Source organism: Lepidothrix coronata, unplaced genomic scaffold (assembly GCF_001604755.1).
Source record: "Lepidothrix coronata isolate B3197 unplaced genomic scaffold, Lepidothrix_coronata-1.0 Scaffold67, whole genome shotgun sequence".
In the NCBI taxonomy this organism is placed as follows: Eukaryota; Metazoa; Chordata; class Aves; order Passeriformes; family Pipridae; genus Lepidothrix; species Lepidothrix coronata.
Window position 1 is genome coordinate 295,407 of NW_016690247.1, and position 26,762 is coordinate 322,168.

The following is a 26,762-nucleotide window of genomic DNA, read 5'->3' on the forward strand; positions in this document are numbered from 1 at the left end:
GCTCCAGCATTCCAGCTGTGCGGATGAACCTGCAGGCACAGCTCTGTGGGGCTCTGCTCAGTTTTCAGGGAGTTTTGGGTACTTTGCATGGGCCCCTTAGTAGTGGCTCCTCTTTGCCATGCTGCCAGCTGAGAGCTTGCCAGGTGTAGTTACCTGGGCACAGCCTGCACTGATCCTGCTGCCTGATTCTGGCTCCTGCTGGGTGTACTTGTCTCTTGACCGGACTGAGCTCCTGTGTCCTGCCAGGGGCTTCTCTTTTCTCTTGCTCAGGGAGATTTTGGCTCCTTTCTGCCTCTGATGTCCTCCCAAGCAGCAAATGCTCCTGGCAGGAGAAGGGAGGCTGTGGGTGGCCAGGCTGAACACACCCCAATCCCTCTCTGACCGTGCTGCTGGTGGGCTTGGTCAGCCTCCACCTGAGCCTCCAGGTCCTCCAAGTCCAGCTTGTGCTGCCATCCCCTTCCCTTCTCCTCTTCCTCTGGGAAGTGTTACTCATTTCTTGGAAGCCAGCTGAAGGTCAAGGCTAATGCTTGTTCAGCTCCTTCTTGCTGTTGATTTTTCCCTGGTCTCCCAAAATGGGGTAACTTGAGGGGAGTGGAGAGACCTGCCAGGAGCTCGCAGCTCATGCCACAGTAGCTGAGGAGACCTGAAAGAAGGTTGTGGCCAGGTGGAAGTCGGTCTCTTCCCCCAAGTAACAAGCAATAAGACAAGAGGAAATGGCCTCAGGTGGTCACAGGAGAAGTTTAGATTGGGTATTATGAAAAATTTCTTCACCAAAGGTTGGCCAAGTATTGGAACAGGCTGCCCAGGACAGTGGTGGAGTCACCATCCCTGGAGATATTTAAAAGACATATAGATGTGGCACTTGGGGACATGGTTTGGTGGTGGACTTGGCTGTCCACTAGAAATGCACCTGAGCTCTCACACGAGGCTCATACTTCCAGAGTCCTCAGGATTTTCCCCCTTAAGCTACATGACTCTGAGAAGTCCTCTCAGAGGAGGACCCTTTCTGTTCTCGGGGAGGCTCAGGGGGGATCTCATTCTCTACAACTACCTGAAAGGAGGTTATAGTGAGGTGGGGGCCGGTGCCTTCTGCCGTGACAGGATAAAAGGAAATAACCTTAAGGTAAAACAAGAGAGATTGGGATTAGGTAATAGAATTTTTTTTTTTTTCACTGTTAGTGTGGTCAGGCATTGGAATAGGTTGCCCAGGGAGGTGGCGGAGTCACCATTCCTGGCCATGTTTAAAAGGTGTCTGGATCTGGTGCTGTGTGATGGTTTAGTGGTTTAGGGGTTACAGTGGCAGTGCTGGGTTGACAGATGATCTTAAAGGTCTCTCCCAACCTTGATGACTTTACGATTCTATGACACCAGACCAATTTCGGGACTTGGGAATGCCAGGAAGGCTCACTTTCGGCCACTACTGCCAAAGTCCATGAAGTTTTCATAACCGGCTGAGATTCACCATCCGGGTGAATCAATCACTCGTTCACTCCTTTTAACGCATTCCTCTTGGAGGAACGCCTGATGCTCGCAGGCACAGGCGGATTCCCCGTGGAAGCGCCGGGAGATGAACCGCGGACGGCGGCAGCAGCGGGCGAGCTCCGCTCTCCCCTCACGGCTCTCCCGCCATCGCCCCGCGCATGCGGGGCAGGAGCGGCCATTGCCGTCAGTTCCGGCGGCAGCGGGAGTGGGGCGGCTCCTGCCCCGGCTGTGAGTGCCTCTTTTCGGCTGTGAGAGCCTCTGTCCCGGCTGTGAGAGCCCCTGTCCCGGCTGTGAGATCCCCTTCCCAGCTGTGAGTGCCCCTTCCCGGCTGTGAGAGCCCCTGCCCCGGCTGTGAGTGCCCCTTTTCGGCTGTGAGAGCCCCTGTTCCGGCTGTGAGATCCCCTTCCCAGCTGTGAGTGCCCTTCCCGGCTGTGAGTGCCCCTTCCCGCTGTGAGTTCCCCTGCCCCGGCTGTGAGAGCCCCTGCCCCGGCTGTGAGAGCCCCTGCCCCGGCTCTGAGATCCCCTTCCCAGCTGTGAGTGCCCCCCCGGCTGTGAGTGCCCCTGCCCCGGCTGTGAGTGCCCCTTCCCCGGCTGTGAGAGCCCCTTCCCCGGCTGTGAGTGCCCCTTCCCCGGCTGTGAGTGCCCCTTCCCGCTGTGAGAGCCCCTTCCCGGCTGTGAGATCCCCTTCCCGGCTGTGAGTGCCCCTTCCCGGCTGTGAGTGCCCCTTCCACGGCTGTGAGTGCCCCTTCCCGGCTGTGAGTGCCCCTGCCCCGGCTGTGAGTGCCCCTGCCCCGGCTGTGAGTGCCCCTTCCCGGTCAGCACCGACAGCCGCGTCCCCCCGTCCCAGAGCAGCTCCTTTGCTCCTCTCGCTGCCCCTCAGCCCCTTCCCGGCGGGGCTGCGCTTGGCTCTTCTGCGGTTCATTTATTTTCCCTGCTGAACTTCACCGGCCCAGCGCGGGATCTGACCCGGGGAGAGGGAAAGGGGGAAGCTCCCACCTTCCTTCAGTGTCCGCCCGGTTGGGAACCGTGTGGACGGGGCTGTTCCCTGGTAACAGGTTTGCTCCCCTGGGAAGGAGGCTGCTGGGCAGACCCCGGGCACTACGGTGGGAGAGGGATAGTGACAGTCCAAAGCCGGGCTGTGTTGTTGTTTTTTTGTTTGTTTGTTTCTCTGTTTGTTTATTTTTGTGGAGGTTTCGTTGATTTATCTGTGTTTTTCGGTCCTATGTACGTTTTAGAGGATGCTTTGGAGGTGAAGTTGACCAAGGGATCTGTGCGGTCCAGGAGGTCTCAGAGATGTGAGGGCTCAGCAATGCATGTCTTCGTTTAAAACCCAGCTGCAGTGCAGTAGTCAGAGAGCTCAGGGGAGAAGGAATTCTAAATACTTAAATATAGAAGTAGAAAACATTGCCTGGTCCTTCCCTACATGTGTTTTGAGAAAGCAGACTTCACTTTTTCTCAAAAATAAGTGTTCTGATCCTGATTTTCCTCTCCCTGGCCGTGTGCAAGCACTGATAGCCTTGTAAAGTTGGGTCATTCCTGTTCGGTGTCTGTTTACATCTCACCCCACACAATTTTCCGTATTTCCCCAAGGAAATGGGACTGGAGAGCCTGAGTCTGACAGGATCTTCTGAGATGGTGCTTCTACTCTCTGGTTGTGGTGGAGACTCTGCTGGCCCATGTATGAGCTGTCTCGTGTAGCTGCACAGGGAGCAAGATTGAGTCAGAAAAACGTAATTTACAGATTTGTGTTGGCTGCATGGTTGAAGATTTAGTAAAATGATGACGCAAATATTAGTGTTGTAGCACGTATATTCAGGATGCAGAAATGTTTAGCATCAAAGTCCTGATTCACTTCAGCGAACATTCATGTACTCTGAATGTTAAAAAATAATATACGTTTTTCTTTTACTGGCCTGCAGTTGTTGCAAAATGAGTGTTCCTGACTACATGCAGTGTGCTGAGGATCATCAGACCCTCCTGGTCGTGGTTCAGCCCATTGGCATTGTCCCCGAGGAGAGCTTTTTCAGGATCTACAAGCGGATTTCAGCTGTGAGCCAAGTCAACGTGCGCGACTCGCAGCGCGTGCTGTACATCCGCTACAGGCACCACTATCCCCCGGAGAACAACGAGTGGGGGGATTTCCAGACACACCGCAAAGTCGTGGGGCTGATCACTATTACAGACTGCTCCTCTGCAAAGGAATGGCCTCAGACTTTCGAAAAATTCCATCTTCATAAGGAAATGTATGGTTCTACCCTCTATGATTCCCGGCTCTTTGTCTTTGGGCTTCAAGGAGAGATCACGGAGCAGCCCCGCACGGATGTGGCGTTTTATCCCAGTTATGATGAATGTGAGACTGTGGAGAAGAGAATTGAAGATTTTATCGAGTCCCTCTTCATAGTGTTGGAGTCGAAGCGGCTTGACAGGGCCACTGATAAGTCTGGAGACAAGATCCCACTCCTCTGTGTTCCTTTTGAGAAGAAGGATTTTGTAGGTCTGGACACCGATAGTAGGTAAGCAGCTACTTTTGTCAGCTTGCAGGTCTTGGAAAAAAAACGCCTGTGGCACTTGCCAGCCTTCAGGATAAGCCTCTTAGAAAGGACAGAGTGTACCTTGTTACAACAGAGGTTGTGCCCAGATCTTACTGTGTCTGTCTGCTGTAGTTTAAGAGAACTTAATTTGTGTTCTCACCATATTTGATGTTCTGAACTTGTTTTATATATATATTTAATTCATGAGGCTAATCAAGTAGTAGGAAGAAGTCACAGGAACAGGTTGACAGATTCTGCTCTAATGAGACTTTTTGGTAGAAAGCAATAGTTAATAGATATACAGTATTAATTAAAGAACTCAACATTGATGAAAATAATTTTTTATTATGTTGGGTAGTATTTTACTAATCCTACTTATTGTATTTTTTCCCCTAAGCCTCTGTCTACTTTTTCATCCTATGAAACAGTGGCTGTTTATTGCGGTGACTAAATCCAGCATTTTTCCCTGTCTTCCTTTTTTATTTATTTTTTTATTTATTTGTTATTCTTGACCTGTCTTGTTTTGCTACCTGTTTGCTACAACTTTCTCTTTGGTTTTGTGTATGTTAACAGTTTTATTTTGTTCCCCCTCCCCCCAACATCTTTCCTTCCTCCTCATTTGCATTCTCAGATTTTAGTGTTATGATGTTCTTGTGCAAGGGATTGGTAATTCTGGTTAGCCAGCTACAGGCAGTGCAAAATTTGTTTGATTTGGCTGTTTGCAGTCAAATCCAAAGGATGGAAGCAACCACATTTGTCCTGGCAAGGACAGAGGTGTGGAATCCCTATCAAAATACAAAGTGTGCATGGGAATAGTATTGGTCATCTCTGTCTTGTACTATGAGGGATGCCAGCAGTTGTTGTTACTGTGTGTAGAAAGCAGGGTTTTCCAGAGCTGTCCAGGCAGGTTTGTGAAGGCTTTGGATCACGTTAATCAGGTCTGCCTACATAGTTAGTCCTGGCCTTGGAAACTGGAAGAAAGCATTTCAAGTTTCTAATTAGTTTGAAGCCCTCTGTTATATTATCTCTGGTTGCCTGAAGTACCTCTGTGCCCTGCTCCTGCTCCTCTTGGTGAGAAGTTGAGCTGGGTCTGACCTGCTACCCAGTGTTATCCCTTGGTTTGTCCATGCACCATTCAGTTTTTATTATCAGTATAAATTATTATGTTACTGGTTTTTGTATGTGGGTGATAAAGTTTTGTAGAGTAGTCAAGCCCTTTTAGAATCTTGGCTTTGATTGCTCAGTTTGAATGAATTTTTGTCGAATGTAATCAAAATTTCCTGTTCCAGTTAGCTAAGAAAATGACTTTTTTTTGGCCAAGAATCTCCAAATCAGAATGAATTATCCTGTTCAGTTGTGTCTTTAAGTATCTGCTTTGGAAATCAGTTTCTTAGATAAGTGACATTTCTGAGCGGTGGCTGTGCTGTAACTTGTGGGTAAACTTTTCCTGTGAAGTTCTGAACTGGTGAGGAGCTCAAGTGACAGCAGTGTGTGTATCCACACATGTCCAAGGAGGTATTTTATGCTGTTGCACTGAGTTCAGACAGATGCAGTGTGATGCTTCAGTTCTTTGCATAATGGAAGATGTGTGGCCCTGGTTGTGTAAACATATGGGTTTATGCAGAGTTAATCACTGGTTCAGCTCTGCACACACCCTTGCTGGGAGGTTTGAATAGCAAACAGTTTTTCAGTAACTCTGGATCAATGGATACACTTGAAATGTTTGCTGCACTGCCCAAAGAAACGGCGTTAAATGTTCTAATCGTTCAGTTCAATAGTAAGAAAGTTCTTCAGCTTTATTGTGCTGTGGAGTTAGTACTTCTGATTGTTTGAAAATTTAGGATTTATACATTAATAACAGGGGCAAGCTAAATGAAAATGTATTTATAGCTTCTCTGCACAGGGACCTTTGTAGGCACCTTCACGTAACCTGATGCATCTCTGCCTCTGTGTTTCTAAAGCAGAAACTCAGGTCCCTGGAACAGAGTTGAACTAACATCAGTTTATTAAACTAACTTAGGTTTTCAAGCATTGGACTTTGGATGTGAACTGGTGGTATATACTATTTTACTACTTGAGAGTTTTTTATTGCTTGCATTTTGTTCCTTGGGTTGCAATAACAGGATTTTGTTGTAGCATGTTCCCTTCTGCAGTGACATATTCCCTAAGTTAGGGAAAGCACTGCATTAGTCACACCAGAGAGATACAGGGCTGGGAAGGACCTTCTCAATGGAGACTAGTTTCTGTTTTTGCAAGATATGATGTATAATTCTGTTCAGGGAGGGCTAAAGGTTGTCTGAATGCAGGAAGTGGGTATGAGAACATCTTATAGAATAACTTTTGCCACTTTGTTGGTTTTGAGTCTGTCAGCGTAATGAGTTAAAGGAATGAATTAAAAAAAAGATATTATTGAGATATTGAGACAAATGAAACAGCTTTTTCTAGAATAGGTGAAAAATTCTAAAGGGTTGAAGGCAAAGGATGCCCCCTTGATCTTATTTATAGACCTGTCCATTTTAATTTTGTTTTATATTGTGTATCCTGACCTTTCAGTCAGTGTGCAACCAATTAGTTAAAAAGCACAAATTTCTGTATGAAGTAGAAGGAAGAGAAAGCACTCTGTGTGCTTAGATAGGAGAGTATATGTCTCTCTTCCTGTAGTTGTGGATATCTACTTAGGCTAAATAAGCCTAAGTAGTAGTAGAATCTTTTCCTGTAATTTCTAAAAGTGAAGTTAAATTTCAGTGTGTATCAAAGGTCTTAATAAATGTGGAGTGAAGCTGTAACCTGGAGCCGTTGAACTGGGTTGGTACATCAGGTGAAAATATGTTAAGAAGTTACATGGGACGTAGTAATTCTGATCATGTAAGTTATTAAACTTCCAAACTTTGTGTGTTGAAACTTTTCTCCATAAAATATTGAGGTTAATACTTATGTGATGATCAGGACTATGTGTACAGACCTGATCTCTCTCACCCAATTAGTGAGGGTTGCATAATAATTGTGGTGAGGGTCACTACCTTGGTCGCATAATAATTGCAGCAGCAGTGGCTTCTTTTAAGATGCAGGGTTCATGAATTAGGAAGATGGATGGATTATTATGCTGCATTTCTAATAAAATGATTCTTAAAAAAGTGAGGATGATCTCTGTCTTTTGCAAGTTGCTTGTTTAAGGAGCAGAAGAGACCCATTGTCAGAACTGGTACTGAGATGACAGTTTACACAAACTCGCTGTGTTATGTGTGTAGAAGAATTTTTTTGGGTGGCAGGAAACTTCATGTGTGAAACATAGTGGCATTAAGTCCTAAAAACTTCAGAAGAAAGATTGCCCTCTTAAACAGAAGTTGTAGGACAGGGAGTCTGACCTTGGTTTAATTCCTAGGGCACAGCCAAGAGTTGGTCTTGGCAAATATGTTGATTTTTCTCTATTTATCAGCTGTAAAATATGGGTAAAATATCACAGGGATGCTGAGAGAATTGGAAAAGTTTCTGAAATTAGTTGCACTTGATAGTTATTTGTAGAGGCCAGGAGACTGATGGAAAAGTCTAGAAATGCATGTTCTCATGATGATACAAAGGTCCTACAAACTGGAAACTAGAAAACATACCAGAGATACCATTTTTAAGCTTTCTATTTTATTTCTGTTTTCAGCTAAAAAATTAAACATACCTGGGGTATGATTATAAATCTACTTGGATAAGCTCATTTTAATGCTGTTACATCAGTTTGTGTCTTAGATTGTCTCTTTTAATACTGGGATCCATTTAACGAGGCACCACTTAGTCCTGTGGAGTGGAGAGCCCATAGGGCTGTTTATAGATTCTCTACTCAGTGTCATAGATGGGCTTTGTTCACTGATTTATCAAAGTTGATGATCTTGGTATGTGTATGTGGCTGTTAATTTTCCTTCTGTTCTCTGTCTTTCTAATTTTTGTTTTGTTCCTTTCTTTTTTTTTTTCCCTTCCCCTCTTCTCTCATACTGCCCTGTGAGTTTGTTGTTGGGTCTAAAAAGGTAGGCTGTGATTGTGTATATTTGAAAATAGTTAGCTTTCTTCCATGTCCTGCCTCCTCACTCCGCCTTCATTGCATACTTTAGTGTTGCTTTTTATATTTATTTTTCAGTACACACAAAAATAATTGCTGCTGGAGCCTCACTACTGCAGTTGCCCCCTTTTGGCGCATTTGGCAATTATATTTGGTACCAATGCTGAATTTTTTTGTAGGACACCCATAGTTTGCTTAGGTGGCTGCTGGCCTCTGGAATTTGCTTTCTTTTTTAAACTCCAAAGCCATGAAGCTCTTGCTGCCTGTGTTTGGTTTCCAAATCCAAAAGTTCTGGCAGTCGATCCAACGCCGTAGCTGTGTCTTTCAAGTCTGGGTAATGTTATGATTGGTGGTTCCTGGAGCTCTGCATGCTAATTGGAATTAGTAGACCTTGATGGAAGTTTTTGTTGAAGCATTTTGCATGAGAATAATTTTGAAAATTCATTTTGCATGTTTCTTGTTTGTAAGTTTAGCCAAATTTTGGGGGTCCAGAAATTCCTTCAAACCTGTTGCTGGCTGTAAATAAATTCTGCCTTGAAATATAGTATTGTTGCTCTGAATTTTCCTTAGCATTATCCTGGGGTCCTAGAAAAGAGCTGGGGATGGAGGATTAAAGCACATTTCCTATATAGCAAATGAGGCAGAAATGGAGATGGGATCGGGTTGTGCTTTGTGGTTCCCGGAGCAGGTTTGTTGTCCTCCAGTTTGAAGTAGCAGCAGTGGTCACTTGGTGATGATTGTGGTTGTTATTCTGAACATAAGGAGTGTGTTTGGTACCAAATTAGCGCAACTAAAATTAGAGAATAAGATTATAAACTAGTTATGTAGTCCACTGTATGTTTGCATGGGGTGAGGAACTTGTGAAGAGGAGTTTGGGTGGCTGAGACTATGGAGTATCCCATGGGTGGTCCTGCATTATGTGGCACTGCCTTCCTTGGGGACATTTCTGAGTGCATCACACTGAAGAAAGGGTTTGTGGTCTTTGAAATGTAATGTATAAAATGAACTTCTGCAGGAAAAATAAATAGAAAGAGCTTTGGTAGGGCACGACAGGGAACTGGCCTAGAAAAAGGTTGCCATTTTATCCTAGAGGAAGTAGCTGTTAATTTACATGGACTTCCTGTCCTCAAACAGATTAGGATTGAGCAGTAGAGAACCAAAATATTTAAACAGTGTTTTAATAAAAAATAGAAGATAACTGTAAGCTTCTCACTCTTAGCTTTGTGACCAGGTTCTTCAGGTAAAGCTGTGAAGCAAGACTAGCTAGGTATTGAAATGGATAATCATCATTTTACACTGATGTATTTATGCACGTCTGATTTTTTCCCATTAAATTTGCACCCCAGTATGCACTGAAGAAACAATGAGTCACTTGGACAGGCTTTTAAGGACCCAATGTTGTAGATACTAGAATTTTTAAAAAAACAGGCTTTCCAAATATGAAGTAAATTAAGTTTTGCTGTCTATGCAGAGAGGGTTTGGTTTCAATAAAATCTTTGCCATTTGTCTTTTTGGACATACTGGAAGTAGTTGAATTTAATATACTTAATTGTGAGTGACTGGTTAAGACACAGTTTATGCATTTGTTTGGTGGAAACTTCTTCTATAATTAGTGAGAAAATACTTTCCAGGAGGGTGGCAAAAGACTTGCAGGGACTGTAGGAGGTAGATCCTGTCTTGGCACCACCTTGAAGAGCCTAAAAATAGGTGGAGTGAATTCAGTCTTTGAATAATTAATAGTAAATCACCAGGAATAAATTATCTGTTTGCCTCTAAATAAAGAGAGTTTCTGAAAGAACAGTGTTGTGTATGAGCAATGTTTATTGATGTCTAGGTGAATAAAAGCCTTCTAAGTTAGCATATATTGACATCTGCATAAATCAGCAGCAGAATGAGGTTGGGAAGAGCTGTTGGTGAAGCAGTGGGATCGAAATGATTCCGGTATTGGGTTCTGATTTAGGAGTCAGACATCATCTCTTTCCCTTTGCTGTGTGACTCATGTTTATGAACTTAATCATATGCAATCTGGAAAGTCTGGGAAAAACACTTATAAGCTACAGATTTGGGAGAATAAGAAATTTAATGTGTCCATAAACACAGAGATTACTTGAAAGTGTAGAGACAGTCAACAGTGTAGTGTCAACATCTTTAAAAGGAATTATAGCTGTGTAAGGAACCAATGATTCTCCAATTCCACTGTCTATGTAAAAAAAAAGTTAAAAGAATATATAACACTTGCAATCTTATTTTTATTCTGGAATGCAGAGATTAGGAAAACCTTATTTGTAAACAATTTATACTTTCCTCTACAATACTAGTTCAAGATTACAAAGTAACTTTTTGAGGGAGGCATTTCTCTATAACCCAAAGCTCAGACTGAAATCCTGGTAAGATTTGGTGCCCTTCTGTAGTTCATGCAGGGAACTTTAGTCTTCACTTTAAGTTTTCTTTACTTTTTTTACTTAAAAAGTTCTGTAAAGTACATTCTTGTTGAAAAATAAAGGATAAATATTGCAGTCTCTTGACACATCTGAAAGATAAAGAACAAGAGTGGTATTGAGCTTCATTTAATGTCGACATCTTCACATCAATTGTGAATATGATGTGATAGATCAGAAAAGTGGGAACAGTTATATGGGAGGTATCTGTAACTTTTTAGATGGAGAGGAGCAATAGGAGTCATACTTCTTGTCTCCTTTTATAATTTCCAGATTTTCTTCCAAACAATAACGCTGGTTCTGATTGCTTTTCTATTTAGTTTTTATAAGGACATATATATATATGTATATCCTGTATATCTTCCCTTTCAAATTTCTGTACTCTGTCCATGTAAATCAGTTACTTTTTTCCTTTATCTCCTTGAAGAACTATTTTTTTTTCAGACCAGCTGCAAAGAATAGGACATTATTTGGTGGCTGAAGAGATGCTTCTCTTTGGTGTGAACAACCCAAACCAAAGAGCTTCGAAAGCAAATAAACTAATAACATATAGTTGTTTTTATTATTGCCATTTCTCGTGGCCTTAAAATCTAAAGGAGATAAATTAATATCCTTATTCCTGCCCTTACACTTCATATGATCAGTTCCCCTTACGCTTTTTTTATTTCTGCATTACAGACTTCACAAAGACGTTCTCTTCAGATGTGTTACGGAGATAATTTCAGATTATTTCAAGTCTTCTGGGAAGTTCTTTGCTGCAAAAAAACCCCAAAAAACAACATTGCCCCAAACCTAATATCATTCCATAGTCGTGACATTTCCTCTTGTATTCGAAGTCTCACTCCAGGGTATAAGAATTCAGCACCTGGAGAGTGGATGTTACCCCAGGGGTTTTTTGGGTTTCTCTTTTGTGTATAGTTGTTGAGTTCAAACATGCTGGGTAACCTTCTGAAAGATCACAAAATGGTTTGGGTGGGAAGGGACCTTAAAGATCATCTCATTCCACCCCCCCTGCCTTGGGCAGGGACATCTTCCACTAGAACAGGCTGCTCAGAGTCCCATCCAACCTGGCCTTGAACACTTCCAGGGATGGGGCAGCCACAGCTTTTCTGGGCAACCTGTTCAACAACTATTCTGATGAACTTAATTGAAAAAGTATCACTCCATTTACTAAAAGTGTAGAATTATGACAGTCAATCCAAGGTGGTTTTTATATTTTTAGAACCCCTTTTTAACCAGATTCTTTGGAGATACTTCAAGTATACAAAAAAAGAAAGACATCTACAGCAGTTCTTCTAATTAAATTTAATTTTGGGGTAGCTTTTATTTTGGTTTAAACCACCCAAAGAAATAAAATTTTATTTTTCCTTCGTGTGATATTTGGACAATGAACTTTCATGCCGCTCTCTATTCATGTACTTAGACATTGATAGAACAAAAGGATTGCAGTAATATAGGTAGATGAATAAAATATTTAAGCTGATTTTTAATTTTGCCCTAAGAAAACAGTTATACAAGGTAGAGCAAGGACATTGTTACCAGGGAATTTTTTTTTGCAGGAGGGAGAACAGGAGAATTGCTGATGGAGTTGTTCTCAACTGTCACTTAAATCATGAGGTGCTTTCCAAGTCCAGTGTGTCTTACTTTGCATCTGTTAAGTTTCTTTAGCTGGTAGTTACTTAAAAAAGATTGAATAATAAGGTTAGTACCTTTATCACATGGGTTTGTGCCCAGCTTGTCTTTGCCCAGCTTGGTACAACACCAGTTGTACCAAGGTGTCTGTTTAATATTTTCAGTAGGACTTAATTGGCCTTGGCTGTTCATTTGGAGAGAACTTCACCATTTATTTTAATATGTTAAAAAAAAGTAGCAAGAGAAACCCAGTCAACTCTTGCTGAAGTGGTGTTTCATGAATCATCCCTTTAGGAGAAGGTGCTGAGAGCAGGGGAGGTTTGTGAGCCCTGAGCAGGTTCTGGGCCACCAACACCTCCTGGCTGTGTGTGGAGAGGGCCCAGGCAGCCAGTCCCACCAGAGGAGAGCAGAAGGAAGAGTCATCCTAAATATCCTCAGAGCCCAAATGTGGCGGATTCCATGGGAAGCATCCAGGGAGTTATTCAAGAACAGCTTCCTGGAAGCACAAGAAAATCCATTCCCTGGTGAGGGAAAGCAAAAAGGCAGAACAAAGACCACCAATGAGCTTTTGGGTGTACTTAAAAGCAAAAAAGCAGGATATCAGGCAGCCAAATACTCATTGTGGTTTACAAGAACCTGCTTTGGAGGTTTTTGGGGTGTGTGGCTCTAACTGCAGAAGTGCTGGGTAGCCAATATGCACAATACCTTGCTTTTTTCCCAATTTAGCCTCAAATGTTTGGTAGTTTTCCATATTATGCTGCTTAGAACTCATACTGGATGTTTGCTCAGAGTAAACAAATGTTGATCTCTGTTAAGGAGGAAAGAAAATGAACTTTAGGTGTTTCTTGCCTCCAGTGAGTGTTTCCTGCAGGTGACTGAGCTGTCCCTTTCCTTTGCAGGCACTATAAGAAGCGCTGCCAAGGCCGGATGCGGAAACACGTGGGTGACCTGTGTTTGCAGGCTGGAATGTTACAGGATTCCCTGGTCCATTATCACATGGCAGTGGAACTGCTGCGCTCCGTGAATGACTTCCTGTGGCTTGGAGGTAGGATTAGGTGGTGGTAGTGAATCAGTCACTGGTTGCTAAACCCAAAGTAGATCAAACTATTGTCTGTAGTTTCCTTAAGTATATTGAAAAGTGGGAATGATTCTGGTGAGCAGAATCTGAATATCAGGTGTGGCTGAGAATTAAATTGAAATAAAAGTTGGTTAATAAGACCTGAGAAAGACACGTGTTTGAGGAAACCTGTGACATAAAATGTGTTAGTGTAGTAAAGCATGTACTTGAAAAAAAATTGTGTATCTGACTTTTAATGATTCTTTTGAAAGTATTTGGGTTTTTTTCAGGGTGTACCCACTCCTGTGGACTGTAAGGAAAAGATTTTTGCCTTTACATCTACCAAAGCCACAAGTGTTTAGTTTCCACTGGCATAACTTCCTTTCACATTAGGTCCTAGGATTCACTTTTTCCCCCCTGCCTTTCCTTCATCCTTTTATTTCTTTTTTCATTCCTACTTTTTATTATTTATTTGATATACAAGTGATCTTTGAACACAATTTCTGCTTCTCAGTTTTATACCTTTTCAGGACAATTGCTGTCTCCTGTTCTGCTTTTAGCTTTCTCATTCTACTTGAAAATCCATTTATCTTCCCAATGGCTCTGTAGGTTACATCTTACGAAAACCTTAACACCTTTTGACCTTCCACTTCTTTTCTTCTGTACTTCCACGGAACTTTGGGATGAGTCTCCTGTCAGCCCAGATCTGCAGCCTGGCAAGTTCTCTTTGCACTGAAGACCTGCCCTACTGTTTCCCCCAGTTTGGTATCACCCAGGAAATTTCAGGGGGTGCTCTGTGCCATCATCCAGGCAGTTAATGAAGATATGAATATTGTCTCCCTGAGGGACACCACTAATCACGGGCAGCCACTTGGCCTTTGTACTCATCACAGTCCTTTGATCCTGGCTGTCCAGCCCATTTTCCACCTACTTTATAGGCCAGCTATCCAAATCTTACCAATTTGGCTATAAGAATTCTATGGGAGGCCATGTCCACAGATCTTTTGAAAGGCAAAATATACAACATCCACTGCTTTCCTTTGTCCACTGAGTGAATCATCTCATCATAGGAGGCAGTGAGGTTGCCAAGGACTTATTTTTCTTGATAAATCAATGTGTGCTGTTCCCAGACACCTTCTTTCACTTCATGTGCTTCCAGAAGGATTTCTGTGTGGCCTTTCAGGGGAGTTGATGTTGATCTGCCTGTGCTGGTACTTCCTTCTCGAAGAAGACGGTATTTCCCTTTTTCCAGCCATTAGAAACCTCCCCCAGTTGGCATGACCTGTTGGAGGTGATAACCTTGGCCAGCTCTGTTGGCATCAATGGATGCATCTTACCTGGTTTTGTGGATTTACATCTAATTCGATTAAGTGCTTTTAATGCCTGTCTTTCTCTGCTGTGACAAGTTCTTACTCCTACAGATCCTTCTAGTAGGACTGGGCTCCTGGGAGGTCTGAGGGTGAACACGGAGGTGAAAAGGACATCGAGTATCTCGGCCTTTTCCATGGCCTTTGTCACTAGGTGTCCAATTTGAGCATATTTTATTTGTGTAAATAGATTTTACTACCTGATACTTCACTTCCTGCAAGTGTCCCTACTAATCTGTTGGCTTTTCCCTTCTCTCTCCAGCTGCTCTCGAGGGTTTGTGCTCAGCATCCGTCATCTATCACTACCCAGGCGGCACCGGCGGCAAAGTCGGATCTCGCAGGGCACAAGGAGGTTCCCTCTCTGCTGAGGCAGGAAACAGGCACAGGCCAGGTAAGGATGGGATTTTGGTTTTATTCCATTTGCCACCACTGAACACCTGAAAACTTCCTCCCTGCTCCCTAACTCTGTAAAATCCCACCAATGACAGGATAAACTGGAGGAGGGGGTGGGAGGGGAGAATGGTATTCCTTTTTAGGATTTTTACATTAATGGCTTTTCTACACTTTTGGTGTTAGTGTCAACACATGTGCTTTGCATAGAGTTGCAAAGCTTTTGATTTCTTCACCTGACTGTTAGTAGTGTTTGTTAGCTTGAATTTTGCTGGAGGAGATGCAGATAGTTTTCATCAAGATGATGTGGCAGAGCTCCATGTATTAAGAATAATTTAGGTATATTTATTCAGAATTTGTTCTGCTACTCAAAAGTCAACATTTAATAAATAGATTTGGTTAACAACCAATATAATTTTTAAAATTTAGTATGCTTTTCCTGAACTCTCGAATTGCAAAAGAAGTGGCTGATGAGAAATGCGAGAGTGCTTTGTAATACAGTGAACCCCTCTGTTTTTCCCTGTTTGTTCCCTAAACTTCCTCGCTCCCTCCTTTTCCTTAACTTTGGTTACACCCCATAAGAAGTCTTGTACAGTCCCAAGATGTTCCTTCCCTATAACGAGCCCCATTTCCCTGTAGGCAGTGACCCCCCCAGTCTGTCTGGAAGGGGATGCAGAGAGTGCTGGTGTAACTGAGCTTGATGGGCTTCATCTCTGGACATCTCTGTGACTCTGATTTGGTTCTTGGTCACTGATCCTCTCTGCTCCTTTGTGCTTGTGCAGATGACCACATAACCTGACACTTCTCTCATGGAGTAAGGGCTCCTGAAAGTTTCTGTGGCTTCCAAGAGAGCCTGGTTGGGGTAGGGAAATTAAAATATATTGATTATTGTAAACTACACGGGCCTTTGGACTAAGCCAGCACAGCTACTTCTGTGTATACACTCACCCAGTACTGAAACAGTTGGGCTTAAGTGCTGGTGTTAAATTCTCTTGTGTGCAGTGTGACCAACATTAAGTCCTTCATCTCAAAGAAGTAACCACTCATCTTTATTCTCCTAAAACTCACAATCTAGTAAACACTTGCTTTGTATTATCTTTATTACAAACTGTGTTTGTTAACAGCAGATAAGTGTGATAGTAAAATTACTTTATTTCAGGACAGAATACTAATTTTTCATATAATATCTAGTCATTAAAATCTGTGCATTTAGTCCCATGACCTATGAATGCATTTCATTTGGTCCCATGACCTATGAGTGCATTCTGTGTTGACTGTTAAATTATAATTTCACACATTAATTGACCTTTGTCAATTTTTCAATGAGTATTTAATAGGAGGTGTTGCAATCTGTTTGTTTGTAATGGATACTCCTTTTTACCAAAGAAGGTAACATGTAAGTCACAGATATCAGAATAATTGAATAGAGTATGTATTTTGGGTATATTAATGCTGCTTCTCTCAGTTTGCAAATTCAAAAAGTGCTGTTTGCAAACTTGCCAGTGTAGTTGTATTTTGAAAATGTTTTAGTTTCACATGATAAGATTTTTTAAAGGACTTTTGTGGGAAGAACAACTAATTGCAATTTTTTTGTCATCCCTTCCAGATAAAATCTTATCCCCTGGCCCATGATATTGTTCCCTAACTCTATGTGTGATCTCTGTGTTTTGAGGTCTGAACTGCTGAGCTAAATCTGCCCAAACAGCTGTTGCTGTGATGTCTTTTCTTACAAGGCTTACTGAAAGTTTCTTTTCATTACCTTTCCTTGACTCTACACTGCCTTTCATTTAAAATCTTTCCAAACTGCACCTTTGTTTATAATCTATTTTGTTACGATTAATTTTGTGAGGACAGTGTTTAATCTGGGGAACAAATTCCAGTGTATCTTTCTGTAGGATAAGTCAGAAATAAAAAGGGTTTCCAAATTCTGTGCAAATCAAGAAATGCCACACTTGGAACTGGTATTCGTGGCCTGTTTCTGAGGCATGCAGGTGTGAGAGTTACCTTTATTGCTTCCTGCTGTGCCTGGAATTGCATCCCTCCTTGTTCCTGTAGTTCAGCCTTCACAGGATGGGGTTTCTTGGTACTGCCTTTGTGCCCAGACCTGGCCAAGAGAAACATCTTTGTCTTGAATGACCTGTTATTTCCATCACTTGGCATTTTCAGGCTATAGCACAGGACCAGGCTGCTCAGAAAATGCTCTGGTGTCTGCTTTGTGTAGAAACATCTTTGGAAAGAGAAGCTGTAATATTGTCTCTCTTTGTATGAGATAAAACACAAGGTTAAGAGGGCAGTGTTGAAGGGGTTTGGTTTTCTTGTTTTATTTTTTTTTCTCTTCCCTACTAAGGAAAATTGCAATATATATGCTGGTGTAACCATCTGTTGCAATTTTTACCTGTCTGTAACCATCAGAATATTGTCAGTTTTTTGTTTGTGTGTCCTTCAGCTTCTTTTGAACGTGTCTTGGTGGGAATAGTTCATTCAGAAGAGAATTGGTTGATAATATGGTGTTCAAAGTGCTTGTCTGATGGAAGGGGATGTGGAATCTTGCCTGCTCCAAAGACAGGTTTCTTCCTTGGCCATTGCCATGGGCCCTTGGACTGCAGTTCCTGCTGACTGAAAAGGCAGGACCTGCTGGAGCGAGTCCAGAGGAGGCCATGAGAGTGGTTACAGGGCTGGAGCACCTCTACCATGGAGAAAGGCTGGAGAAATGGGGTTGTTCAGCCTGGAGAAGAGAAGGAGGATCTGGGGAGAGCTTGTTGTGGCCTTTCAATATAGAAAGGGGCTTATGAGAAAGGCAGAGAGACTTTTTAGCAGGGCCTGTAGTGACAGAAAAAGGGGCAACAGTTTTAAACTCAAAGAGAGTATATTTAGATTGGGCATGAGGAAGAAATACATTAGGATGAGGGTGGTGAGGCTCTGGAACAAGTTTCCCAGAGAAGCTGTGGATGCCTCATCCCTGGAAGTGTTCAAGGCCAGGTTGGACAGGGCTTGGAGCAACCTGGTCTAGTGGAAGGTGTCCCTGCCCATGGCAGCGAGGTTGGAACTTGATGATCTTTAGGGTCCCTTCCAAGCCAAACCATTCTATGATTCTGTGAAAAGGGAACTTTAATGCTTTAAAGGGGTGTGACTGCTCATGTCTCTAAACCCTTTGGTTTGTATGGGACAGGTCTGGGCTGTGTCCCCCTTGAGTTGTCTCTGGAGCCTTCAGTGCAAAGAGAGATTTTGAATTGCTCAGTTCCTGCTGGCCAGGAGGACTGGCCATGGGCTGTCGGTTCTGATTTGTGTGTTGAACAAGCTGAGTTTAGGTTGCCTTATGCTGGGCTCACTGGCTATTTTGGGTTTCTCCACTGGGTTTTATTTGTTAGAAGTCTTGAGCTCTTAATTTTGTCACCTGACCTTCCCCTTTCCCCAGTCAGAATTAGGACACCTGAGTGAAGTGTTGGAGTATCTTTTGGATCTAAATCTAAATCTCTGCTTCACTAGTCTGGAGTCTGAGCAAATCAACTGAAGGGAGGGCCTGTCTTGCTGATAAAACAATTGTTTTTGACTGCTTAACCTTTGGCATTACCAATTTTATTGCCATGTTTAACCAAAGTTTGGGGCAACAAGGTGTTATGTACACTAATCCAACTTTGCAATACTCTTGGCAGCTCTTTTACATGAATAATCTGGCTTGTTGGGTTGGCATGACTCAGTTATTCAGAGTATTTGATGGAGGGAAACGAATGACAATTAAAAGGGATACAATTACTTGAAAATGTTATTCTAGACTATTATGCAGATTAAATGAGCTTTCACAAGGAGATTTAAGTACAGTAGGTCCTGGTATTAAAATATACTAAATGGACTGTGATAGAAACTTGACAACTAAAACAGTGAAGAAAAAGGAAAAAAGATATGGCTTTAAATTCTGAAAATTATGAAATTCTTTTTAAGGTGTCTTAGAATTCATTGCAAGTTTATGGGACTTCTACATTTATTTTTTAATGAGAAATAATTTATGGTGACTACTTGAGTTATAATTGGTAGTCCTTCAAAACATAAGTGATGATCTTGATAAATTTTATGATTTTGTTCAAGCCTGATGTTATAAAACATTATAAGAACTTATTTTTGTTGGCTATATTTATGGCTGAAAAAAAAATCATTTTTGTTCCTCCTTTTAGGGGCACAAGAAGTTCTCATTGATCCAGGTACATTATTTTTCTGCATGTTTCCAAAATATTTTCTTTTATTACGTGAATATGTTTTGCATTCGTGTAGATAGTTACTGCCAATTGCCAAAACTAGTAATGATCCTTGTTGCTTCAGTTTTTTTGGCTATAAATCTGGAGGAAGCAAAGAGATTGAAGGGTAAATGGCACAAAAAAAATGGTGTAGTTCCATGATTGTGTCCCTGTAAATTCCAATGAGCATTGTTTTTTCCCATCAGTAGTGAGGATTTGTAGATTTTTTTAACTGACAAACCTGACTGGTCTCATGTAGTGTCATGGTGCTCTTTCGGTCATCATGAACATTTTTCACTTAACTTCCATGAAAACCCTGTTAATCTACAGATGTGCTTGGTGCAATTTGTAAGGTTAACAAACATATAAAAAATTTGCTTTAGCATTTGAGCATGTAAAATAACATATTTCTAAATATATAGAGGGAGCAGAAAGTATCTTTAACAGTAGTTTTCAACTGTCTGCTGAGAGTTAAGGCCAGCTCTGAAACACGAGAGATTTTCTTGCCATCTTAGTAGAGAAACCTCCCAGAGAAATAAATTCCCATATAATCCTGCAGATTAAGTAACACATAACAAGGTATTGAGCCTTGCCAAACCTTTGATGTATTTTCTCACTTATGTTAACTCTTCAATAAAATCAAATTCTAGAAATAAAATTTTCATGCTCTTTCTAATATCCCAGATTTCCTTGGCTTCTATTTCACATTCCTATCCCTTATGCATGTGAAGACTCTGTCTCTCACCTTCTTTCTTATAGATGAAAACCAATTTCTCACTGTTCTGTCTGAGCCTTTTCTCTTTGGTGTGCTTTAGAAATACAGTTTTAAAGTAGAACACAAGGAATAGTTCAGAGATCAAAGTTGCATATTCAGATGTGACCATAATCTAATTTTAGCAATCTGTTACTTTATTCATAGTCTAAACATTCAGTTAAGTGCAAAAAATTATGGTGAAAGATTATTTTCTGTTTGTTGGCTCATGACTGAGTCCATTTTTCTTGTGTACTGTTTGAAATACCATAGTACAACAGAACTAGTGTTTGTAGCCAGAGCCTCATCGCTTTCTAGGTAGGTCAGGTGTACTCTGTGTATTCTTTGTCAAACCTACAGCATATCCTAGATTTGTTTTTAGGTATTCAGCACTTTGTAGAAGTCCTTGTGCTCATTCCTTACCCTGTTCTGTTCCAGGTGCTCTGACTTCCAACGGTATAAATGCAGATACCAGTGCAGAGATAGGACGTGCCAAGAACTGCCTGAGTCCTGAGGACATCATAGATAAATACAAAGAAGCCATTTCTTACTATGGCAAGGTAATCCTGCTTATTTTTAAGAGACTTCACTGAAATTCTTTTCAACAGTGAACTGCTGTAGCTTTGGTTTGGGAGGATCTTCTAAAGCACGTGCTGGGAACTTTGTAAAACAGTTTCCAGCTCAACTGGAGCAATTTTTAGGTTTTTGTGCAAGTGCTCAGAGCCTGAGATGGTAAGGGAGCTTAATGTCTGCATTCATATAGGAAAAGAAAAAGAATGATTTCATACTGTGACAGTCGTGTCTCAGTGTCCACATCAACATTAAACATAAGTTTCATGTATTGCAGTGGAGTTACTTATGCTTCAATCATTTTTAATTGCATGTATTTCTCTTGTAAGATATACAGATTATCTTTAGACTAAGCTGGGTAAATATAATGGGCATTTCCATGTTGGTTTCGAAGAGAGACTCTCCAAATGAAGCAAGATCATTGTGCTCGTGAGTTAATTTATGGTCTGGAGCAGTGAAAGGTGATAGTTTTGGGTATAGTGTCAGATAAATTGGAATCCATCAATAAAACAGTAATTCTCAAGGATGCATTCAGCTTGTTAATGTTACCTTAAGGGTATATTGCTCATCTAGAAAGAGTATGATTTCTTTAGAAATATGAAATTATTGGACTTTGTTGGGCTTAGGGCAGGATATTTATATTTTGATTATAATAATATACATGATGTTCTCAGCAAGTAATAACTGTGCCTCACTTGCAATGACCAAAGAGCTTTTTTGTATTGGGACTGATATATGACTTCAAGACAAGCACAGTTACCTTCTGTCTGTTCAAGATCTACAGACAGAGCAACACCTTGCTCTAATGCTGAGGAAGCAGCACTTTCTGCATATTTTTTTCTGTTATCACTGAACTGAAGAAACTTTTGTAGCACCTTCTAAAATGGATTCAATCTCCAATGATTTGCTTCTGCTGATATAAATGCACAAGAGAGGAACCTGTAACTGCTTTGGTAGATTAACTCCTGCATTTTGTTAGGAGATTTCTTTCCCCTATTAGTTTTCAAACTTGATAAACCCCTGAACAGAGTTTATCTGCAGCAGGAGATGGGCTGACTCACATGTCCAGTATCAGTGTTGTTTGAGGAAACGATGAGATCAGCTTGTTTGTCTAGAAAATTGCCTGTTTGTTGTCTGAGCTCAAACAGATCAATGCACGTTGTCTCCTGCCTTCCTTGAGCAAGCTAAATAACTAAACAGTCATTTACAGAAGGTGTTTTGTAAACTAGAACACCGAGAATGGTTTGTAATTCTCTTGTCATCAGTGAATCTGTTTTATGTTAAATAAAGGGAAAATTGATTCAGTAATAAAAATATTTTTGCTTACATACCTATTGCACTGTGAAAGTAGAATTTATTTGCAGGCACACTACCCACACCCACTATATATGAGCTTATCCAAAATGGTACTAATATTCCCAACTTTTCTCCTCATGTGAACTGTCAGAAGCTATGCTGTGTCTCAAAATAATAGAAGTGAGTGAAGAGGCTGAAAACGATTGTTTTGCATAATAACATTTTAGTTGACACCTTAATTTTCACTTGGGCATATGTTGATAATTTAACAGTGTAGTCATTAGCATTAAGGAATTGCTGGGTTTGGAAGATGTGACAGCTGATTTATGTGCTGAGCAGAAATGCTTATAAAACCTAACAGGTGCAATCCTTCAATATTATTTTAATTTTCTCCCTCTCTAAGTACAAGAATGCTGGTGTGATTGAACTGGAAGCTTGTGTGAAGGCAGTGAGAGTCCTTGCAATACAGAAGAGGAGCATGGAAGCCTCTGAATTTCTGCAAAATGCAGTTTATATCAACCTTCGTCAGGTTGGTGTGGAAAGTCCGGTTATTTTTCTCTTCTCGTTTTACAGAATATGCTGAAAGTTATTTAGATTCAGGAGACTGCAGTTTATTTTCTGTTTCAGCACCCTCCTTCTCACTAAGACTTGACATCTGAGGATTTTTACGTCTGTGAGTCTGGCTTAAAAGGTATTCAGAGTTCATCTGAAAACATGAGGACTTAGTTTGAGATTAAAGACTCTATTGGTTGTTCTCCGTTGTGAAGGAAAAAAAAACACCCGTTGTTGTTGTCTTGTGATGTTGTACCAGGGAAAAACACCTTCTTGGGGCTGATCTGCAAGGGATCTTTTTAATTTTCTTGATTGCATCTCATTCAATGAAACTGTGAGCAAATCAGGAGTGGCCTGTTGCAGAGTGAGCTGAAGGGTCTGATTAGTGCTGTTAATCAATTGAATTTTTGTTGTGTAGTGCAAAGTCTTAATTAAGCCAAATCAGAAAGAAATTCAGGGAGAAAATCAGTATCCAGAATTGTGGGAAAAGTGCTCAGTAGTACAACACAACAGGACTAACACTTGGTCAGTGTCTCAAGGTGGTGTCACTGGTTACAGAGAGACTGCAGTGGTTGAGAACTAATAAAGGGCAGTTGGATTTCTAACTGGTTTTTGGTTTTTGCTCATTACATCTTGGTAAGATGAGCAGTTTAAGTCCACACTATTGAGCTTATTAAACCCAGAAAGGGACAGCAAATTTATGAGGGAGGTAGAAACCTTTCTTTCATTTGCAGAGAATCCTTTCTCTGGAGTCAATTTTCTTACTCAACATAAATGAGAAATTAATTAATTGATAAGGTATCGTACAAATCATCAATTTTCTTACAGAGTACCTTAACTGCTGTAATCCTTGTAGTGCCAAGGGCCTTCTCTCTAATTCTGTAATCTGTCTTTTGCTGGCAGCTCTGCACCTTTCCTGTAAGATGCTAGGGCAGTATTTTTCTCTTCTTGTTCTGGTGCTGTTATTCTCATGGCCTGCAAACTCCAGTATTGTTGTTATGTTGTTTTTCTTCTGGAAGGAATTACTGCCATGGTGAGAATCCCCTGTTCTCCTCCCTGACACACTCACGTTGCAATGTCCACTTTATATTAGAGGAAAAAAAATAACACCTAGTGAATGGCAAAGTATATAAGTCACTTCAGTAGCTGATAAGTATTGCCAGGAATACACAGAGACAAAGCTTGGCAGCAAGAAACACGTGCCCTGATCAAATTTTGCCAGTAAACCTTCTCCCAGTACAACCTAAACCAGTACAGGCTGGGACCTCTGCATGGCTGGGGAGCAACTTGGCTTTATTATGTGAAGTATGAGTAACAATCTTTCCAGGGCTGGGGAATGTATCTTCCATAAAGACAGGTATGACTGGAAATCATATTTACAGCTCTTCAAGATTTACAGTGTATAGCATGGAAGCAAATAGTAGTTATATTTATAATTTGGTCTAACTCAGAGGAGGAGTCATCCTGTGATACCTGAGGGAAACAAGCTGTAGGACAGTGTTTTTCACTTGCAGGTGGATAGAACATCAGCACAACCAATATTCAACAGCAGCAAAAACACCTCACAGGTTAAAGTGAAAGACTCATAAACAGGAAGACTTAGTTTCTGTCCATAAATTCAGTCTCCTGCTCAGTCTAGTAATATTATGTAATTGGTGTTTTCTGATGAGCTGCAGGGTAATCAGGCTTAACTTTGCATACAGTTATGAGGAATAAATTGTAAAATCTAATTACAAAGAAAGTGTGGTTATAAAATTTTAATGTAGTAAGGAATAATTAAAAAACAAATAAAAAGCTGCATTCTTGAAAGCCTGGCTTGAAACAAGGCTGTGAAAAAACTGGCTCCCTTGCTTGGATAGAGAACTCCAACCTTTCCAGGTGCAGCTGTAACTTGGTTGGGTGTAACAGTTAAAGAAAAATCAACCAGGTGGAAAAGATGCTGTGCTTCAGGTGGTGGCTGTTCTGCAGCCACTTTATAGGCATTAAGCTTTTATAAATTGGTAAGGTTAAGAAAGATGTTTGTGAATGCTCCACTCCTGCCCTGCAGAATGCCTGCTGCACCCTTCCCAGGATTAATTACTTGGAGTATTTGTGTGGGGTTTTCTCCTTTTTTTTTCTTTTCTTGTTTTTAATTCCTGCATAGTGACAAATAACTGTTTGTGCTCAGGGAAAAATGCAGTTTTGCTGTCTTTGTGGTGGTGAACAAACAGTTTCCTGAAATGGCAGAAAATACTTGAGTAACTTTGGGGACAACCATTAAGCAAACAAGTCAGGTAACAGTGTTAAAAACTTACTCAGATATGATGAAAATAAAACTTTCTGAGAATTTGTGGCTTCTCTGATACTTGTTCCAATGATTAGTGAGTGATCCTGTCTACCTAAATAGCATGACCCTGTCTTTTCTCATCTTAAAGAATTTAGTTTCCATAGGTGTGTGAACATTGACAGTATTTGTATTTGAGGAATAGCTTTTGATAGGGGTTTCTTTTAAGCTCTTTTTGCTTTAGTTCATGTGTTGTGCCCTTTCCAGCTCTGCTGCCATATTTTTTTATTGTTCTAACTTTTTAAAAATGGCATAAATGGAAAAAAGAGAGAGGAAAAAAAAGGTGGAACAGCTTGTTTCTGCTGGAGTAGGTAACTTTAATCTGACAGCCCTTGTTCTTTCCCAGTGATTGCTTTTGGGAACTCTGATAAACTTGTTAAAAATTGTTCTGTATTTTCTTTTTGTGCCTTGTGTTCTTTCCAGCTGCATTGATTCCTGAAAGTTCTCACCTTGGTGCAATTGCCTTTTTACAGCTCTGGCTACAGGGCTTGGTCTTTTTTAGGGATGGGCAATATTTCTGCATCAGATGTTGTCTTGTGTCAGTTCTGAAGAAAATAACAACTTTGGCTTCAAAAATGGTCTGGAACTTTCCATAGTGATTTGCTGGTCTATTTGTATCTCTTCATATCCCGAAGGATGAAGATTTCATGGTGCCCTCTGAAAACTCTTCTTTGAGGTCTCTCATATCGCTCTGTCCAAAATTAGAAGAGGCTTTTAAAAACAGACTGTTTTTGTAGTTATATCAGGATTTAAGTGACTAAAAGATGTTTTGAAGCTTCAGTTAAGACCTGATTATTCCTATGAAAGCTCACTAGTGTGATTTGCATCTTTCTTTGACTCTCCAAGGCTTTAAGTTTCCTAAGTTACATGCACTGATTGATACTTTCAGTTTTGAAGAATGAGCTGCAGAAATGCCATTTCTGTCCCTTAGTGCTATTTTTGGATGAAGTTTGTCATTTGAAACGCCTTTGCAAAACATGTTAGCAGCTTTAGAGTAATTTAAAATACATTTTATTGCTTTTGGTTGTGCCTGCCTGGTCCTGTGCACTAGGTGTCAGCATTGGCCTGCATTGCTGATTACTGGGATGGAGAGTTGGAAGTACTTGGTATCACCCAGAGTTTCTGTGGCAATTTGTTCTTGTCTGTCTGATTCCAAAGCAAGGTTCTCATTCAGACCAAAGGGGAAAAGAATGGTTGCCTGGGGTTGTGCCAATATATTGATGAGCTAAAGAAGCCCATGGTGGTTGTTCCTTATCAAGTTTGTTTCAACCTTAAGCCTAACGGAGCTTTAACTAAATTCCACCTCACTAGTTGCCAGTCTGCACATGTATCATAGAATCCTTTAGGTTGGAATAGACCTCTAAGATCATCAGGTCCAACCATTAACCCAGCACTGCTGAGTCCAGCACTACACCGTGTCCCTGAATGCCACATCTACACGTCATCTCAATCCCTTCAGGGATGGTGATTCCCCTGCTTCCCTGGGCAGCCTCTTCCACTGCTTGACTCAGCAAAGAAATCTGGGTCTGTATCTTCCTATGTTTTGCTACTTTGTTTTTTACATTGTTGAGAAAGCTCACATTGGACTCATTAATATCCTTTGAAACTTGCTTTGGGCAAGACAATGATGAGACGCTGGCACAGGTTGCCCAGAAAAGCTGTGGCTGCCCCATCCCTGGAAGTGTTCAAAGCCAGCTTGGATGGAGCTCTGAAAAACCTGGTCTAGTGGGAGGTGTCCCTTCCCAGGGCAGGGGTTTGGAATGAAATGGTCTTCAAGGTCCTTTCCAACCCAAACCATTCTATGATTCAGTCTCACAGTGTGAAAATCACAGTACAGTGTCATGGAATGAAAGTTTTGTGGTTTACAAGATTAGAGATGTAAAAATCGAGACAGTAATTTCATGCTTTCATAGCCTGAGATTTCAAGATTAGATTTAATCCTAAAGAGATGAAAATCTAACTCAGTAAACCAATAAATTTTGGAAGGGGTATATTTTGGCATTCTTTTTATGCACATGAATATCTTGTTGAATATCTTCCATACAATGTGGAGCTGTTTAGCTGTTACTGGCTGTTTTGACTGTTTACTTGTTAGTACC

At 41.2% G+C, this 26,762-nt stretch overlaps 1 protein-coding gene across 10 annotated transcripts in view; it reads left to right on the forward strand.

Annotated features, from left to right (window-relative positions):
• Window positions 1-1,652: 1,652 nt before the first annotated feature.
• Window positions 1,653-26,762, forward strand: part of TRAPPC9 (trafficking protein particle complex 9) — a 455,047-nt gene continuing 429,937 nt past the window's right edge. For 2 of the 10 annotated variants that reach the window (XM_017818311.1, XM_017818320.1), the window contains exons 1-7: window positions 1,654-1,792; window positions 3,402-3,995; window positions 13,028-13,173; window positions 14,815-14,943; window positions 19,112-19,138; window positions 20,361-20,482; window positions 22,192-22,317. In XM_017818311.1, coding sequence (XP_017673800.1) covers window positions 3,412-3,995; window positions 13,028-13,173; window positions 14,815-14,943; window positions 19,112-19,138; window positions 20,361-20,482; window positions 22,192-22,317 — 1,134 coding nt within the window. In that variant the 5' untranslated portion in view covers window positions 1,654-1,792; window positions 3,402-3,411. The other 8 variants (XM_017818312.1, XM_017818321.1, XM_017818318.1 and 5 more) reach the window with 8 other exon arrangements.